This window comes from Zophobas morio, unplaced genomic scaffold, assembly GCF_036711695.1.
Source record: "Zophobas morio isolate AGI-343-1 ecotype UQ-CSIRO unplaced genomic scaffold, CSIRO_AGI_Zmor_V1 ptg000006l, whole genome shotgun sequence".
Classification (NCBI taxonomy): domain Eukaryota; kingdom Metazoa; phylum Arthropoda; class Insecta; order Coleoptera; family Tenebrionidae; genus Zophobas; species Zophobas morio.
The window spans coordinates 14,860,908-14,880,607 of record NW_026972111.1 but is presented as its reverse complement, the minus strand read 5'-3'; the positions used below and the strand labels follow the sequence as shown (position 1 = coordinate 14,880,607).

Sequence of the window (19,700 nt, the reverse complement as noted above, 5' to 3'; positions counted from 1 at the left end):
CCAATTTAACCTAGTTTGATTAAAATTAAAATTTATTTCTACAATAATTTTTCGTAATACAGTGTTTTTCTTTATTTGTCGAATATGTTTCACTATTTGACACCGTTTTCCCGTATTTGCCATTTTGATATCATATGCCAAAATTTTTTCAATTTATCGCAGATACTTTCCCTCTGTTCTAATAAATATTTTGTATTTTAGCTACAAGGGCCCAAGTAATTTATTTTAACAAATATGTCAATCTATCATCACCTATAACAAATTATTTAAGTTCAAAATTTCATTTCTGTTTAGGCAATCCCCACAAATTATTGCGTCAAAAGCATTGTGTACTTGGATATTGCATATTTAATTCGTCTTCGTTTCTAGGATGACTTCTTTTAATAATCACTTTCCACTGATTAAACAGTTTCCCAATTAGGTTTGATCTGTAGATTTCAAAGGGGGCTGCACACGTCATTACCACTTTTCGACCAAGTTTTGAGCTACTGGGTTAAGAAAAGTCCTATATCGAGGTAGAAATACAAGAAAAACTCCATGGGTTTGTATCAATTGTTGAATTTATTCAGTTCTGTGAAATCTTACATTGTTCATTAAGATATGTCCGTGCGCCGCTAATACTATCTTCTTGTAAGTGATTCAATAAGGTTTTAAAAAATCGTAATCGACTAATTACGACCTGTCAGCTGACCTTCAACTTTGTTTGCGCTACAGTTACTTGGTGATCTTCCGTAAGAGTTAAACACAGTCTTTATCAATCCAATTGCATATTTGTTCTTTCTGTTGTTCAGTTAACTTTTTCGGGCGCTGCCCAGCACTTCTTTCTTCACTTGATTAGTCGAGTAAAATTTTCTAACAGTGTTTAGTAGAATATTAAAGTGCTGTCCACATTGGCTGATGTCGACGAAATTATTTTGCCAAAAAAAAGAAACTGTTTTGACACAAGGTAAAATAATCTGAGAAACATAGAGCACCATTTAATAACAGTAGGAAATGGATTTGAGAATTAGTGGAACACAATTAACGAAAGACGAAAATTAAAAGAAGTACACTATTTTATGATGTATATCTTTGTATACATAGGTACCTACCTATATCCTTCATCTGTCTTCAGATATTCTGAAGTTTATTAATTTCTTTATTTATCTATTCTTATATTTAAACATATTCTTGAGATTCACGTAATTTTTAAATCTATGGAAAATATAACCACAAGCCAAATAAGTCACTTTCTTTTATGGTCACATATTTCACTTGAATAAACTAATTTTGACGATTTCTTTTATAAATATTTTCTTTGTAGTTTTTTCTGAAGTATCATTTTCGGATTTTTAACTTTCACCAAATTTATTTTCTTCTAATTTTGAACTTTCGATAAGTTATTTTGATAGTGTCCCAAATTTTAATTAGTTGACGACCACACATTAACTTGATCGGTCACTTTTTTACCAAAACTTTTCAACTATATTTTCGGCCAAACTCAGCTAAGCTCCAACTTTTACTATTACTTAGGTGAGTCATCATCTAAATATATTTGGCGTTATGCAATTATGAAATTTCAGTACAAATGTCTTTCGTGAGGCCTTCACAACAATACGAAGAGAACTGCAGCAAAAACTAACGTACGTCCTACTATCCAATTTGAAAAATGCAAACAAAACACATAAACTAAGGTAAGTAAAAATATTTTGAAATTAACTTTATAAATTTGATTTAACATTTCAGTACAGGCGTTTCCATAACTTTTAAAAAAATTGGAACCAAAACTTCTGTTATTCGTCAAGAACTAATATTGGAACGATGTTTTGAAAAATACTTCCGGTTCAAAACTAGGTAAATTTCCCTACCAAAGTACTTATTTTTATTTATCACATTTTGTATTATAGACTTTTCCTGCCTGCCAAAAAAACGAATTTAAAAACAGCAACTGGTGTTGTAATTTCGTATCACCACAAAATATATCTTAGGCCGAATCAGGTTGCTAACCTCAAATTTTGACAAATGGGTTTAATACCGCTAACCGACCTCAGGACAATATCAACAGAAATGCGTTTTACAGTTTTATTATTATTATTATTAATATCTTTCCCAACAGTAAAAAAACAATGAACAGGGAAAGATTCAACAATGTTTGAAAATTTGTCTGTCACATCACAACTCATCGATATATTATTGAAGAAACGACATATACCAACTATAGGCGACATCATGAGTAAATTACTTCTGCAAGTGGAACAGTAAAACATATTTTGCCGTCGAGTGTTATGCCTGGGAAATTTTATAATTTTAAAATTTCACAATATCACAAAATATTTAAAATTGCATTAAAGCATACGCTAAATGAATTCTAAACCAGAGAATTTAGGCGAAATTCCTGCACTATCAGCAGGAACTTCATCTTGTCATCGTAGTGGCTACAAATTGTCCATACATTCCAAAATCACTGCATAGAAAACAGTATGGTGCTATAGAAAATCATCTTAATCAGATTAATATTATTTACATGACCAAACCGTTCACAGGTAACATCATTTAACATATTCTTAACACATTCTCTTTGATTGAGATAGTTTTCCATCGCACAATTAATTCTATTTCTAATATGAGTTTGATAATAACTTTATTATTTGTAAGTAGTGTCGTAAATATTTGCTCTAATGTGTAATTTATTTCGTCTGTGTGTCTTTTTTGTCAGGATCGCCCAACGGATGCAGCATTCATGTCTAACAAATGTCAGCGCTAGATTCGTTGTTCACGCATTCAAGACGCGTTTTTGTATTTGCATCTGTTCGGCGCTTCGAGCACAAAATATTTAAAAATTTTGAAATGTAAAGTGCCATGATACCTTTTAACTAAGTACTTGTACTCAGAATTAGCAAAAAACGACGTCAAGGCTGTTTTCCATTGTCGAATATTTTTATCACTATATAGATCCAATGGGTTTGCATTACAAAAATGAACATTTTGTACCAAGTCGTGGTTGTGGTTTAAATTTGTTCATAGTGTTTTAAGCATTTCACAACGATTTCCCAAAAACATACTCTTTTGACAAACTGACAAAGTTTGATTCAGAGAGGAAGCGGGAAATTTACTGCGACCAAATACTGAAGATGCTCAAGCATGGCAACTACGAAACTATCTTTCTTCTTGACAGTTGGTACACAGATGAAAAAACACTTAACAAAACCAAAGCACGTATTTGAAGCAGGTTTTCTTTTGGGAATAGTGTTGTTGATAGAAACTGTAAAAATCTGAATTGGAACAAAAATACCGAAGAGGGACTGCAACCTTGTCGTATTTTCTTACTTAATCATAGTTTTGTCGGTTTATTAAAAAAAGTATCATGACATGTGAGGGATATTTTTACTTTGTAGTTGAGATATGTGCATATATTGTAGTTTATAAGTTCCTATGTTGTAAATAAGTATGTAAATAATGAATTAATGTGTACATAAGTTGAAATAGATTGCTGTTTGTTATCAAACATTAGAATAAAATACATTTTTTGGAATTTTGATTAAAAAAGTTTAAAATTGAAAAGCCAAAAACTGAAGACTGAAAACTTGAAAAATCCAAAAACTGGAAAAATTCACTTTGAAAAAAAAGAAAAATGATGGAATCCGAACAGTGAAAAGCGAAAAATTTAAAAAATAAATAAAACAAAAACCGAAACGAAAAATTGTAATTAAAAAAATGGAAGAACTGAAAAATTGAAAACTCATGTAGCAACTTTCTTGAAACATTTTTCTTTGAAATGCTTCTTGCAAATTACAGTAAAATCGTTATTTTGAATGCATCTGCAAGTGGATCGGAAAAGTGTCTACCGTAAATTTGACTAAAAAATACTTACTGTAGTGTTTTTTGAAGAACTCGAACCACTCTTTTCTAGTGTTGGGGTCTTGAGGTATTTCACACAAAGGTAAGTCTTTATTTTTGTACAAAGCACAGCGTCTACCCATTGTTACAGAAGTGAGAAACTGAACACGAAAAAATTGTTAAATCAAACACGAAATGTGAAAAATGGAGCAAGAAAATAAACTGAGAAAATTACGCTGAGAATATAATTCATGTAACACATGATCCCATTTCTTCCAATAGAATTTGTTCATGCCCTTAGTTACATGTCTATCACAGCGATAATAATTTTATTGCCTTATTGTGGTCTGTTGCTACCTAAATTTAAAAACTGTCAAATTGACAAATTTTAGAATTTCATAAATTTTTTTGTCTTTTATGGCTTGCCAACGTTGGGGGCAAGCTCAAAACGACGAAATCAATTCTATTATCAAAAAATGTGTTCATTTATTATATTCTCATGTTGAATATAACTCGTGATATGATTAATAATCGAAGATATGGCTCGTGAAACCGAAGCAGCACATTCAACTCGTGCTTCGCACTCGTTGAATCTGCAGCTCGGTTTCACTCGAAATATTATCGATAATAATCATATCACTTGTTATATTATAATTGACAAGAACATTTACGTTTCCCGCCAAGGATTGACAGTAACTGATTAGAATTGGCAGACAGATGTCGCCACTTTCTAAACGTCACGGCCTACTTTTTGAAAACCGAATTTTCTGCAAAGTGAGCAGGTCTTATGACGCATTAATTCAGTCGGCCTTGCGTTACATCCTCCCCCTCAGGACCAAAAGTATCGTCCCAATCATTGGTTCTCGACCGCGGGGTTTTTCCTAGGACGACCCCGTTTCCGAATGGGCATGATGGGTGCAGGCGGCGCGCCTTCCTGGGTGGTACTGAGGTAAGGTCTTAGTTGGGAGCTATGGTATGTCCCCAGTGGTTGCGAAGGATCTGTGTTGGTTCCGATCTCGTATGAAGTGGGACCACGGGCTTGAAGTACTCGATAGGGCCCATCTCGTCGAGGTGCAAATTTAGAGCTTATTCCAGCGCGGGTTTTGCTGAGACTGTGAGTTGTTACAAGTACTAAGTCACCGGGGTTGTACTCTGGGACGGGCCTTCTTCCTTTGTCAGCCTGGCACTTTTGACGAAGCTGTTCCTTTTCGTGAGTTTCACGGGCTTGACTGAGGCCCCGTAGGTCCTGGGTGACGTCGCGGATGGTCCGAGGCTCGCGTCCGAACATTAGGTAGGCAGGGGTGAATCCGGTGCTGCTGCAAATGGCAGTACTCATGGCGAATCGGATTGCGGGGAGCTTATCGGGCCATTGGGTATGCGGATTTTTCCCTATCGGATTGGCAATGAGTGTTTTCATATCCCTATTTTTCCTTTCTATTGGATTTGCCTCTAGGTGATACGTTGGGGTGAAGGACTGCGTGACTCCCAGACAGTAGAGGGCCTTCTGGAGTACAGCGCTGACAAATTGGGTGCCGTTGTCGCTGATGATGCGTCTGGGCACGCCATAGCTCAAAAATACTTCGTTGATGAGGGTCCAAGTCGACCCACTTGGTTGCGTAGTCGCCAATGATGTATGTCCACTGGAAACCCTCTTCGGAGGTAGGAAGTGGTCCGAATAGATCTATGGAGATGACCCCCATCCGTTGTTGCATCACGGGCGTCTAAAGTAGGCCTGCTGGTTTGAGGTTTGAAGGCTTGTATTTCTGGCATTCGGGGCAGAATTTGACGTGTTTTCCTACCCAGTAATAGCGCTGGGTTATGCGGGATAGGGTGCGTTCTACATCTAGATGTCCGGCTGTTGGAGCATCGTGATATTCCTTAAGGACGGTGATACGCTTGTCCTTAGGAACTGCGTACTGGGCTTCTTCTCTATCGCTGTCTGGCCCATAGCGTTAGAGAACTCCTTGGGTTAGTAGGTATCCCTTGGAAGTCCAGGGTTGGGTTTCTTCGGCTTTCATCGATGATAGGGCCCCGATGATCGTTTTCAGTTCGGGATCTTCTAATTGTTGTTGGCGGAGTCTGTAGGGAGGTCGATCTCTACCACATTAACCTGGCATGAACTAGGGACGATCGGTGGTCGAGAAAGTGTATCGGCGATCACGTTAGCCTTCCCTAGTGTGTACTGAACAATGAGGTTGTATGGTTGCAGCTGTAAGGCCCACCTTGCGAGGCGGCCCGTGGGAGTTTTTAGTGTCATCAGCCATCGAAGAAGTTGATGATCGGTGATGACAACCACGGAGCTTTCTTCAACGTAACCGCGGAATTTCGTCAGTGCCCAGACGACCGCAAGAGCTTCGCGTTCCGTGGTAGAATAGTTTCTCTCTGCGTCCGTTAGGAGTCGACTGACATACTCGATAGGCCGTTTGTCGTTTCCCTCCCCCTGGAGGAGAGCTATGCAACGAGTGCATAGGCGCTAGCGTTAGTGCGTAGCACAAATGGTTGGCTGAGATCGGCCTGTCGTAGAATAGGGGCCGATGTCAACTTCTCCTTTAAAGAATTGTAGGCGGCTTCCTGGGATGACCCCCATTCCCAGATAGCGTCCTTCTTGGTTAACTGGGTGAGAGGCCTAGCGACCTCTGCAAAGTGCGGAATGAATTTTCTAAACCAGGAGCACGTTTGAAGAAACATCTGGAGCTGCTTCAGGTTTCTTGGAGCTGCTCGTTCGAGTAAGGCAGTGACTTTGTCTTCTGCAAACGATATTCCTTCTGGTGATACATAGTGTCCGAGATACCGAGTGCGTTGGCATCAGAATGTGCACTTTGGCCGTCTGAAGCGTAATTGGTATAGACGCAATCGTTCCAGTACCTGCCGTAGATCTTTCAGGTGTTTCTCGAAGTCCTTGGATATGACAATTAAGTCATCAAGGTAGCCGGGGAGCGTAACATCTGGGAGTCCTGCTTTGAATCTATCAATTAGGCGCTGAAACATGGCTGGTGCATTTCGTAGTCCAAACGGCATTCGAGTGAAACGGTACAGGCCAAATGGACATATGAAGGCGGTCTTATCTCGGTCTTCCGTCCTGACTCGAATTTGCCAATAACCAGCTTGTAGGTCGAGGGTGGTTATATGGCAACTTTCCCCAGTTGAATGGAGGAGGTCATCCATCCTCGGGAGTGGATAAACATCTGGAGTCGTGATCGAGTTCAGTTTACAGTAATCGATGCACAACCGAATGGTACCGTCTCGCTTGGGCACCATGACAACGGGGGATGCCCAGGGGCTATCGCACTCCTCTATGATGTCTGCCTCAAGCATTCCGTCGATTTCTTTGCTGGGGTCAGCCGATATGGTAGCTGGGAGATGGCAGTGTGTTCCCCAGTGGGAATAACATGCTCCAAATACGGGGTTGGTGGTCTTTGCTCTCGAAAGACATCTTCGTACTCCTCGAGTATTTGGTTTAAGTTTCCGCGCTGTCCCTCTGATAGCGATTGGGCTTCGTTTGCGCGGAGGTGTACGGAGAACAGGTGAACTCATGTAGTTCTACGGGGTTTCTCTGGGAAGAGGTAGTTCTGTTCGGTACTGACTGCGTCCCAAGCTAGGCATGCATCGTGCATCATATACTCAATGGCATAAGGAGCCTGATACACGTGCCAGCGACCTTGTGGGGCTTTCTTAGCAATCGGCGGCGGTGGACCAAAGCAATTGTCATCGTCTACGTCCATTATTTCTGGAGCTATCTTTCAAGGGTTGGATGACTCCTCCAGAGAGTCGAGTGGATCTGAAGGTCGCATGGACGCTAGGGTAGTTTGTACTTTGGCGTCAGTGGGCACCTTTGCATTGTAGACCGCTTGCTCTACGAATGGAGATTCTCGTTGGGGTTCACCTTTGAAGTGGTAGCTTCGTCCTGCTAGGTCCAAGACTAAGCGTACGTCTTCGATGAAGTCGGCGCCTAGCAATGTCTTCGTACCTTCATGACCCGAAATCATGGCGAACGTGGTAGGAATATTTCGGCCATCTAGACTGACCTGCGTTCTTACCGTTGGGACCCTTGTGGTCCAGGTCACTCCATCGGCTAGTGTGACCTCTACATTTTCTTCGCCCGCGTGAAGTCCTCTAGCGGTCAACACCTTGAACAGGCTGGCGCTTGCGACACTTACGCATGCGGCGGTGTCGAGGTAGGCAGTTGCCCAGGTGTCTTCTATTTTAATACGGATCGCAGGGCGGACTCGTGGCTATAACCTGACCGTATCAACGGCGCAGAACCCCAGTGGCTCTGCAGGAAGCGCCGATACAGCCGTTACTGCCTTTGAACTGCAGGTCGGGCAATTCCTGCGATATACTCCGGGCTTGTTGCACCCGTAACATCGGATGATCTGGTCTTCCTGGTTCTGGGACATCTTTTACCTTTTTTGCTTGCGACATTCCTGTGCCGTGTGTCCGAAACACTTGCAGAACTGGCACTTGATTCTTGTTCTCTCCTTTCTCTCATTGGCGGGTGCGGTTGCGGCGCTGGCTGCCGCTGGCGTGACTCGTTTGGTGGTTCCACTCTCGCGCTCGTTTTCCTCGACATCCCTGCACCTTTCGAGCAGTTCTTGAAAGGTGGCGATATCAGTGCGAGGAACCCGATCGCGGATCTTGTAGCGTAGTAGACCGTAAATGACATCAAGTTGCCACTGCTCGTCCAATTCGCGGGACATCTGCCCCAACCGCTCTCTCTGTAGAGTTACATATTTGTCGGTGGGCAGGTCTTCTGGCTGGGTATAATTAAATACAGGGTGACTGCGAAATAAGTGCAAATATTTTAACCACGGCATCCCCCACCCTAGTAGAGTCGAAATATAGAAAAAACAAATTAAAAATCGAATGGGACAAAACCCCCATGAACCACCCTCGATACGAAGGCACTGAGCCACCTTGTAAACAGAGTTGGAAAAACGTTCGAATAAAAACGACCTAAACACTTTCAGTTTCAATTAAAAGTAAAACCGACTTTTTGCTGCTTATCATTCGTTCATTCATTTATTCATTCATCGTTAAAGGTCAGTGCGAAAATTTTTTGGTAATGCTTCATGATGATCAACTTTTGATTCTGACGGATGTTTGGTCCTTGCCACAACGATTTTGCATTGTTTATTGGAACAAAAATAAGAGCAACTTAAAATGTTACTACCTTTTTATAAGAAATGTTGAAAATGTTGTCCTTGACTAGCCATACAGGCGTTAGAGCGTCGCAAGATGTTTGTTGATAGGTAAAAAAAGACCGGAGTAGCGGCTGCCACTTTCACTTGTTGTTGAAGCTCTTCGATAATTTCTGGACACTGTTGATTTTCACAAACGAACTGTTTCATCCAACCGATACACATTTATCGAAAACCGTCTCTTGCAATCGTACTTGTTGACGAGCATGTGGAGTTTGGTCGGACAAAAAGTGAGTTACACAACGTGGACAATCAGCGGGCTCCAAACCCTGTACTTTGTCAACATGGTTTGGATGTGGCCGTATTCTTTTAATGTAGGATGCACTACAAGCTGTGAAAATCCAACTTCTTCTTTCTGTCCTATCACGGCCACGATCGTGAGTTTGAAGTTGAAGGTACCATGATCTCGGAGTTGCTGTACTACTGATGTAAATGTTCGCGCACCAATTACCATATCGACACAATCTGCATGGGAAAACTCCACCATAAACCGATTTCACCGACCGCTCGATGCTAACTGGCCCTTTTCGTGTTTTTCACGTTGCAATTAAAAAAGTGCCTGATAAAGTCACTTTTTTGGTTCTTAATCCGACTCGCTCTGTTCCATTCATTGTAGTAATTATGTAGGTCACAAAACAGTCCAGCGGCGCGTACACCAATTTACATTTAATTTCAAACAATTTTTTCTAGACACTGCTACTACTTAGGACCGTGAATTTTACCCAGTGACATAATCATATTGTGCGCTATTCCCCATTTTTTTTGCATGTATTTCGCAATCACCTTGTATTTCGAGGAAGAGGCGGTGATTTGCACGGCGCGGAGCGAAAGCTTTTCGAATCAACTCGATGGCGTGTTTCCACGATTCGATCGTGCTCTTCACCCCGTTCCACCATTGGTTGGCCTCTGCTGTAAGCAATAGCGGTAATCCCGCTATGGCCGCTTGGTCGCTGATTCCTTCCATATCCTTGAAGATATTTGCGGCCGTAATGAACTCCTCGACAGCAGCGTGACTACGGGTGCCGTCGAAACGTGCCGCGCATTGGGTGAGGTGTCGCGTATTGCTTTTGAGCGATGTCACCTCCGGGGGTGGTAATCAGGTGGTAATCAGTTATTCGATTGAGCAATTCCCGAAATTGCTCTTGGGTCATCTGAACTGCTGTCATCGTGGGGTGGAGACGCGGGCTTTTTCGCGGTATCGTGAAAGGCTGATGGAATCTCCAAGGTCCAATATTGGCCGTATTTAGAGCGCGCTTATCGGAGCCGAGGGATTATTCCAATTCAAAACCCAGTTCGAGTACTGCCTTTTCCAAATAAAACCTTGGGTCGACCACCGAGTAGTGCGGTTCAAGGGGATGAATTGAATTCGCCTGGTGGTCGTTCCGAGGGCCTCTTCTAGTCCGTTTGAATTCCACGGTGCGTAGGCTGTTGCCGAGAGCGTCATCATTCGAGCGTAAATGGCACTGAGCGCGTGGGTAGCGGACACAGTGTACTAACGAATGCGCGCGGAGTGGGGCCGTGGTTGAGCTTCAGCGTGGCGTGGGATGATGGCGTTAGGTGTTCCGTTACAACAAAAAGTTTTTCCGGTGATTCTAAAATATGCTTTTCTAAGTAGAAAAAGTACGTCCCCAGATGTAAAAATGCTTACCGGATTACAGCAGGCGCGACAAAACATAGTTCCTTCTTGAAGAATAAGTTCAGGAAAAGGTTTAATCCACAAATTAATTTCAGTTATCTACATATTGACACACCTCTATTGCTTTAAATGCTTAAATGCAAACGCACGATGAAAAATGATAGGATAACGTCCCTTCGACCACCATAAAACATACCATTTATACACTTAAGTAACGAACAAAAATATTGGGAATGAACGGGATTTCCAAAAGTAAGTAGGACCCGAATTGACCTGGAAGGATGGCTTAACACCCAATGGTTCCTCCAAACTACCATAAAACCCAAACCTTTCTCAGTTATTTGAAGCTCAGGACAATATTTGCAATATGATTAATGAAATTTCGTCTTTCTAGATAAATGCCGATAGAATGACAATTTTTCTTTAAATTAGCACAAAAATTGATAAGAATCCAAAATATGCACCCGTTACGTGAAATATGCAGTAGATGGCAAATATATGCAAATATGCAATTTTTTTTATATCTGTATTCATTTTTAATTAGCATGATTCGTTCACATATTAAATATCAAGACTTATATGCAAAAAATAACGGATATGCAAATTTCATAAAATCCGCTCTCTACTGAGGACAATATGTATTTGCAATATGATTAATGAAATTTTGTTTTTTTAGATAAATGCCGATGGAATGACAATTTTTTTTTCAAATTAGCACAAAAATTGATAAAAATGCAAAATATGTACCCGTTACGTGAAATATGCAGCAGAAGGCAAATATATTATTATTATTATTATTATTAAGAATTACAATGTCCAACAGGCGAACCCAATTATAGGACAAGGATAATCTTCGATTTGAATTAAGCATATCTGAAAGTCGTCTTTTTGATATCAGCTTTGCTGCAACAAAATATATCAAGACCATCTTGTTCCATGCGAGAATATTTTTTTATCATCTTATGCACAGGAGACATCTATCTGCAGTGCGTTAGATTTTGGTGTTTGTAGCTGAAAAACATTCAGATTTCGGAAATTGAACGATTTGAACTGAAAGAACAATTTGGACAACAGATCACTGCAGTCAACAACTTCTGATACAAGCTGGTGAAGAAAGTTGATTGAGAAGTATTCTCGCCTACTGGATAGAGATGGAAGGTCGACATCCCTAAGGAGAAAGCTATGATCATACCCTCTGGGCGGATATGAACCAGTACGAAAATAGAATAGAGACTTTGCAAATCGACGTTGCACCTTTTCTACGGAAGTTGTATGGATATTATATATTGGAGACCATATAAAATTTGCATATTCTAGCTAAGATCTAACAAAAGTTTTAAACAGAATTAAGAATGTTTCCTCTGAATTAAAAAGTTTACCATTTCGCAACACAAAGCCCAATGTTTTATAGGATGACGCTATGATGCTATCGTAATGGTCACAGAAAGACATTTTACTGTCAAACATGACACCCAGGTCCTTGATCGTTTTAGAGCGCTTTATATGCAAATATGCAATTTTTTTATAGCTGTATTCATTTTTAATTTGCATGATTCGCTCACATATTAAATATCAAGACTTATATGCAAAAAATAACTGATATGCAAATTTCATAAAATCCGCTCTCTAGTGATTACTGAGTGAGCCAGTGCGAGTACATTCCTAGCTTGACGGGCTCCCAGGATATGTCACAATGCTGCCGATGGGGTTTTGAGAAAGACCAGCTGTTCCAAATCTTCATCTCGGGCTTTTTGGATACGGCTTGAGTGTAGTTGGAGATGGCTCGTTTGACGGGGTCGCGTACTATAACGAATGAATGGATCAATTTTTGCATTTATTCCATTTAATTTGTCCTACAATAATCATCACACTGAATAAAATAATTCAGTTTGAGTTGTTCGTTGATTTCTGAGAATAATTTCTAATTTCACTTTGGCATTTGGATTTTGCATGCTTAATCCAAAGACGCAATCGCCGAACTTCGGCAGTGCGACGGAACATTTCGCGACAAATCGGATCGGGCGCGAATTTCAAAATACGATTTTTAAAATCTTTTCACAGTAAATGAGTGCGATGCTCTTCGACCTCCGCGAAGGCATCACTAAATAATAGCTTTAAAGTGATCTGGGGAGATGTTATAAAATAAAAACTAACTTGCCATGTTAACTCCCTATGTCCAGACTTGGATGCGGCAACCTGTATAACTCCATCGCTTTCCTTAAAAATGTTTGGTTGTTTCATTGTAACATTTTGCAAAAAATAAAATTTTGAATCTGAACACCATCGATTGTACAGGTTCTTCCTAATCTAACTCCACGGCTTTATATAGCGTCGGCAAATAGAAGTGGCAGAGCTAAGTTTTAAGGATTATCATAAAAGTGTGAACTTAGGTTAAATAATGTTTATTGCCTTATTGTTTCTTGACTAACTGGTGTGTCCCTATCTTGTGCAACTGTTTATTCATAAATATAAGTGTCATAAATATTATTGACAGAAGTTCAAATTTTATAGTAAACCTGTTACCTTAAGAATGAATAGAGTATTGAAAGAGTTGTGACAGCTCAGATACACGCTTGAAATCTTGATATTAAACTCGGCCTGCATATAGCTTCAGGTTAATCTTCATCTTGGTTTGTTGTGTCGCTGTTATGTCGATCTCCTTATGTCATTTGTCTTAGAAAAACTCCCAATTGAATATCTTATGCTTTTCAACGATCTTGACAGATTCAGCAATTGTTTCGATAAAATTTGATTTAAAAACAATTAACCTAAGCGTAAAATTCACATTTTACACGTTTTAAAAACTTTTCTAAAGCAGTATAACTATTATAGGAATAACTAAAGAACATGCAATTTTTAACGATCTGGGAATACAATGATGTCATATGTCATAATGACTGCTGTGTTATACATAACAAAAATAATAGATGTTAGGTAATAGGTGTTCAAATTTTCAAGTATTTACCTAAGTATGTATCTTGTATGCCAACCGTAAATTCTTAACGTTTTCACTCATTTATTTTTTTTTTTTAATAATTGAAAATTACAACAGAACAACTGACTATTTTTCAAGTAGTTTAATAAATATATTCATATCAAATATTGTCCCATTGAAAAATAAAGAGTGTTCTATTTACTGAATGTATATTTCAAAAACTTACGATTTTTTTTTCGTTGAAATGTGTTGTCTTTGCCAAAAAGAAGCATCGTCATCTCTCTGGGAAAAATTTAAGGGTAAAAAATCATGATATAATTATTTACAAAAAGTTTTAATGCAGTGAACATTAGCAAATTACATTCATGATAAAATAATTTTAAATATTCACAAACATGTAAAGTCAAACACTGTGTAAGTACTAAACTATACAATAGAAAACGTAAAATTAATTTACAGATTCACAAGCGTCGATCCAGTCGTTATACACATCCAATGGTGCTGAGAGAAGGTGTATTCTAGTTTGAAATGCTTCCAAACAAACTTCACACCTTGTTTTTGCTATACTTCGACCCTTATCCCTGAAAAAAAAAATACAAATTATTACATGTCCTAAAACAAGTTACATTTGTAACTGGAGTATATAAATGGTTAAAAAAAACAAATACTCACATTTTGATGTAGCAAGACTTCTCGTGATTGCAAAAGGGGCAATTAAATACTTCATCCAATGGTACCACAACTTTCCTCTTGGGAACTAGCTTCCTTTTAGCACATCTGCGTCCCATGTTTATTTACAAGAATTAAATTCACTGGTACACTTCCCTAAACGAAATCCACTAATGTTTAAAGTTGGAAACTACAGCTGGGTACCACGTCGTTGCACTGTTCCAGTATAAATAACAAATTAAAAATCCCTGTCCTTATACCTATAGCTAAGGCAGAATTTATTTAACAGCAGGCCCACCTGGTGGATGGTAAATTTTTCGGTCGGATAAGCAAGAGATAATGTTTACCTCTTCTACAGTGGGCAATAAGGGGATTAAGTTGGGTAAATAAAAATCTGGCAAATCGTTTATCTGGGCTATTAAAAAGAACGTTCAAGTTTAAAAAAAAAATCCTTGTTTTTATACTGCAATAAATAGAACATTTTTTATTTTTTCAATTGCTTAATACTTGATATAAATTTGCTTGATTCCCTTAAAAGTGTTTGCTTGTGCCACTGTAATAATTTGATTATTTCAAAAAACAAAATTTTAACATTTGGCATCGTCCATTATACAGAGTGTCCCAGTAAAAAGTCCGCGGCATTCTAGGGTCAGACCAGATAGAGATATTGAAAATCTCCAAACGCCATTTTTGGTTAGAATGGGAAAGCTTAACTTACATTACGAATGTAACGCATATATGCTGTGTGCCTTCTCAGGTAAAAGACATATTTGCACTGTCCCTTTAAGCTAAAAATAATGGTGTTACGGAATTTTGATATCTCTATCCGTTCTCAGTACATAAGGCGCGGAACATGACTGGGACAACCTGCATATAAAATTTATAGTTTGATGATTTAGAGTTTTTGGCAGCTCGGATATACAGGGTATTGATTTTATCTTTTCACGCATGAAGATTTTTGCATAGACAACCTATTTTACGTTTCATTTTGTTATTTAAATAATAATGAATACATGGATAGTAATGATCAGAACCAAAATTATGACAAATTATTTCTGTCAGCCAAATATTTTCAATTTACGTTTGCTTTAAAATGTTTTCGTATTCTGAAAAAACAGACATGCTATTAATATTGGGAAAGAGTGACAAAATATTTATATTTGATGCTGTTCTTCTTTGCGCCAGGTAATATCTCAATAGAAGAACTCCCTCAAATCAAGCGTTTAAAAAACTTCAAAAAACTTACCAGAATTTGGGCAATTCAAAAAAAAATAAAGTTAGAAATCGAACTGTAACAATGCCGGATAATGAACCTGCTCTAATTGAAATTGTAGCAAAAAATCCCCACATGAATAAAATCAGAATGCAAGGAGATTAGTTTGGGTTCGGTTTGCAACATCTTAAAGGCAAACCGATTTCATCCATATCATGTGAAAATTGTCTAACGATTAAAAGAACGCGATTTTATCCCACGGCTAGTGTTTTGCGAATTCGTGAGGGCTCAATTACGAGACAATCAAGATTTTTTATTTAATGTTTTGTTTAAGGATGAAGCCACATTTACCAAAAACGGGTGTGTAAACAGACACAACTTACATTAATATGCCCAGTAAAATTCCCATTGGTATCAAGAAAAGCACTTCCAAGAAGTTTTCAAAGTTAATGCTTGGTGTGGAATTGTTGGTAACGCTCATTATCGGAGAGACGTTAGGAACTACATACACCGAGGTTGGCACGGAGCCCTGATCTAACGCCATTAGATTTTTTTCTTTGGGGGAAGGTGAAAAATGACACTTATATTGTCCCAATCGAAAATGAAAACCACTTACGTGAAAGGACAATAACCTCATGCAGATCTATATTCTATAACTTCCGATATGTTACAATTCTTAGAAATTTTGAACGTAGGATACGACTTAGTGAAGATAGTGGATGCAGGCATTTTGAACATTTATTATAAATTCGTTTTCGTAGTAATCTGATCTATTAATAAATTGAGAATTTATTTGTTCAATTTTGTCATTATTTGGCATTGACATCTTCCTCATTTTTCTTCCGTGATTGCTATGATTGCTTCATAAAAAAAAGTGGACGAAGTCGTGTCTGGGGTGTATAATATGTTGCCTATGCAAAGATTGTCTGGAGTGAACAGATAAAATGAACAGCCTGTAGTATCCTCCATTTCTCCATATTAAACCCGGCTTGTATATAGCTTCTGATTGATCTTCATTTTGGATTCATTTGTCTATCAGTTGTTTCTTTTGCTCAGAATAAGAATATATGTGATCATTTACTTTATTCCAATTTCTAAATATTTATCATTCTACGTAACTGAAATACAGTAACCGGCAAAAAAAACGGCCACCCTGAAAAATTTCTCAAAACCCAACTTAAAAAATTATTAATTTAACTATTGATCGTTATTTTATTAAAGAACCATTCACTATTGACACATGGGGTGGGATTTTGCTTCTACCGGCACGATACGAAGCGATAAATGACAAGGAGGAAAATATAAATTTCAGATGCGATAGAGAAAGACGACCACATTTTATCGATACCGATGTTTGAAGGTTATAGCAACAAAATCCCACCCATGATGTATACATTAGCAAAAAAAAGAAGGCAAATAACCGCAGAATTAACTTTAATTTAACAAGATATCAGAAACAGAGCTACAATTTGAGAGCCGTCTGTAAGAGTTAACGGCATTGTTTTCTCGGGAAACATTTATTAACGGCCAAACTTATAATCAAATGATGAAAAACACTCTTTACAAAAACAGCCTCCTTGATTGTTTTAATTAAGAAAATTTCGTAGTTGTTCTGCTTCTGTTATTTTATTAAATTAAATTTAATTCTGCGTTTATATGTCTTCTTTTTTTTGCTCATATGTACATGTGTCAATAGTGAATGGTTCTTTAATAAAATAACGATCACTAGTTAAATTAATAATTTTTAAAGCGGTTTTGCGACTGTCCGAAATTTCGCAAATAACGCGTGAGTGTGGCGTACCTCGGTGCCAAGCTCGATAAATGAAATTTGGTTTAGAACGTGTAAAAATTTGTGCAGTTTATCTAGAAACCCTTCAAACAATATATTTGTATCAGAGCCAAACATACGTACCTATACTGAGTAAAGCGTGCGGTACTCTCGACAAGTGATATCGTGCAATATTTGGATGTCTAGACTGTAATAAAGAAATGTAATTTTACCATCCATAAATGTAATAATTAACCATATTTGTGATTTTTCAAAGACATTTTCTCTCTTTCCATCAACTCCTCTGAACGTCATATCCCCCCCTACTTTGTCGAAAAGAAAAACCCTTGTTCTCCCCTTCCCTCGTGCGTTTTGATAAGCGGTATCTTGGGCAGGTATAAATTGTTCAGTGGACCCTTTTCCATTCAGTGTGTATTTTGTGTTTGTGGTGACAATTTCGAAATGGCCAACTGCGAACACAAGAATTTCGAAATCGATGTGTCTGTGGACAGGCAAATTCAAAATTGCTTTGAAGAGATGGTGGATTTTGAAATGGTGAAGCTATTGCTGTTGGGATGGTACTCGTGAAAAAGTAACAACTCAAGTTAGCCAAGAAGAGGAAGGCAGCCGAAAAGTCCACAAGAAAACCCTTGAGCTACCAGAGAAGGCGACGGAGAACCTCAAAGAGTCTTCTAAAAAAGTGCCTGCTCAAGCAGCACTGAGAGAGAGAAGAACAAATTCAACTAGGTAATTGAAAATCAACTTTTCAAATAGTAATGGTCCTAATAATTTTTATCTTTTCAAAAAATGAAGAAGTGGTGGCCATCCACGAAGAAGCCAAACGTTAAATGGAGTGCCTGGAGAAAATCATCTTAGACAACTTTTAGATTTTTTATATTTTTGTTTAAGTATTATTCATTTTTGTTTACGTTATTAAAAATATAGTATATTGTGTGTATATAGTGTGTTTTGTTTTACTCAAATACGATTTAATGTACCTATGACTTCCTGTGTGTGAAATTCAACAATACTGTGCCAATAAAAGTTGAGCATATTATGTGGCTATTGGGAATAACATTCGCATTTTGCAGCTATAAATGCATATTTATTGGAAATGTGTAGGCACAGTTGTTTAACAAAGTAAAACAAGAATAAGTAAAAAAGAATACGAGCACATATAGAGCAAGTGTTAAAAACAATTGCTAACACATATGTATTAAAAATTTTACAATATTGTTAGGAAATAAATCCATACGCCGCCCCGGTACGACACCTATAATCCGCCGAGAGCTGTCTGATCTGTACGCCGATGATGACTCATCGACAGTGAGCGGCGGATCGTTAAAAACAGCCTGGAAGCCTAAATCGCGAACGGCAATCCAGAAAGATCCCGATCACCGCACATCTAAAAGGAAGTGTGGGTTTAAATGGACTCCACGGGAACGAGGATATTCATTTAACGAGAAGAGTCCAGTCAAGCTGCGCCGAAATCATTTTGTGTAATCACTGTAAACTAAGCTCTGTGTTATCGAACGTCTTTCCAGGGCTAATAAAGTTTTCTTCATCTTCTTATTTGGGTTCTACAAACAATATAAGATAAGTGTTACCATCATTTTTAATTCAGTGCCTTTGTGACCAATAATAATATTTTATCACTGTCAAGGTTTTTCTTTTGCGCTGTGTAACCCTTCTATCATTTTATGTTAGATTACATACAACTATTCACATAACAAATGTATAATGTTTGAATTTTCACCATGGCCGACTAGCATAAAGATTATGGCCTGTCCAAAGGAATGCCAAAGGTACCATACGTGCTGGCATCTATTAATAATTCAAAATCGACAAAAGAATTATTAACACCTTTTGAAAGGCACAAAGGCATTCATACCCAAACAAACCACCATTACACGTTTTGAAGTCCCATAATGTCAAGTCAAATTAAAATTTTGCTAAATTATTAAGTGTAATTATTAATAGATGGCAACACGTATCGTACCTCTTGGACAGGCCATAATCTTTATACTAGTCGGCCATGGTCATACGTAGTGCAAAAACTCTCTAATTTTGACAGATGAATAAAACTGTCAGCTCTCATGCCTACTCAGTTATCTCAAATTGATATCTTTCTTACAGTGTTGTAGGAAAAACAATTAAAACAAACCGTTTTAACAGGCTTATTGTTTGGTCATAAGTGGGTGACCTAACGAAAACTGTGTTTTCTCGAAGGACCAGGCCACAATGGATGACCAAATGATGAATCACAATAGGTAACCAAAAATGAAGCTATTAATATAGCCTCAGTGAGACACAACTTTACTCTATGACGGTTTATTCTCAAATCTATAAAAATATTTACATCTATTTTCAAAGTGAGAGTGGTGGGTGAAAGGCGTCTGATGCACCCCTTCTCCTTCGGTGTACCTGAGTGGATCGAACACTTGTATTACCTTCACTTGTAACTA

At 38.2% G+C, this 19,700-nt stretch overlaps 3 protein-coding genes and 1 long non-coding RNA gene across 4 annotated transcripts in view; 2 read left to right on the top strand and 2 right to left on the bottom strand.

Annotated features, from left to right (window-relative positions):
• Positions 1–6,222, top strand: part of LOC135123848 (uncharacterized) — a 167,430-nt gene extending 161,208 nt beyond the window's left edge. Inside the window, exon 5 of the mRNA XM_064048725.1 lies at positions 6,192–6,222. Within this exon, the coding sequence (XP_063904795.1) occupies positions 6,192–6,222 (31 nt within the window). The remainder of the gene's footprint in view (positions 1–6,191) is intronic.
• Positions 1,254–3,511, top strand: LOC135123133 (uncharacterized). Its single transcript, XR_010279552.1, has 4 exons — positions 1,254–1,512; positions 1,563–1,673; positions 1,726–1,833; positions 1,887–3,511. It is a non-coding gene; the product is annotated as an uncharacterized LOC135123133 (long non-coding RNA).
• Positions 6,223–8,216: 1,994 nt separating the features above from the next.
• LOC135123847 (activity-regulated cytoskeleton associated protein 2-like) lies at positions 8,217–10,180 on the bottom strand. Its single transcript, XM_064048724.1, has 4 exons — positions 10,080–10,180; positions 9,798–10,027; positions 9,361–9,479; positions 8,217–8,570 (listed from the first exon to the last, which is right to left on the bottom strand). Exons 1-4 carry the CDS (start codon positions 10,178–10,180, stop codon positions 8,217–8,219), a joined length of 804 nt encoding a protein of 267 aa, XP_063904794.1.
• Positions 10,181–14,033: 3,853 nt separating this feature from the next.
• LOC135123132 (transcription elongation factor 1 homolog) lies at positions 14,034–14,475 on the bottom strand. The gene is made up of 2 exons (XM_064047641.1): positions 14,258–14,475; positions 14,034–14,166 (listed from the first exon to the last, which is right to left on the bottom strand). Exons 1-2 carry the CDS (start codon positions 14,371–14,373, stop codon positions 14,034–14,036), a joined length of 249 nt encoding a protein of 82 aa, XP_063903711.1. The 5' UTR covers positions 14,374–14,475.
• Positions 14,476–19,700: the final 5,225 nt, after the last annotated feature.

What these genes read in the sequence shown, in the direction of transcription:
- LOC135123132 (XM_064047641.1), bottom strand. Translation starts at nt 14,373, where the DNA reads ATGGGACGCAGATGTGCTAAAAGGAAGCTAGTTCCCAAGAGGAAAGTT. An exon ending in AAGTCTTGCTACATCAAAAT is followed by an intron (nt 14,167 to 14,257) that starts GTGAGTATTTGT and finishes TTTTTTTTTCAG; the next exon opens with GGATAAGGGTCGAAGTATAG.
- LOC135123847 (XM_064048724.1), bottom strand. Translation starts at nt 10,180, where the DNA reads ATGACAGCAGTTCAGATGACCCAAGAGCAATTTCGGGAATTGCTCAAT. An exon ending in GGAGGTGACATCGCTCAAAA is followed by an intron (nt 10,028 to 10,079) that starts GCAATACGCGAC and finishes CGGCACCCGTAG; the next exon opens with TCACGCTGCTGTCGAGGAGT. An exon ending in TGATAGGACAGAAAGAAGAA is followed by an intron (nt 8,571 to 9,360) that starts GTTGGATTTTCA and finishes AATTATACCCAG; the next exon opens with CCAGAAGACCTGCCCACCGA.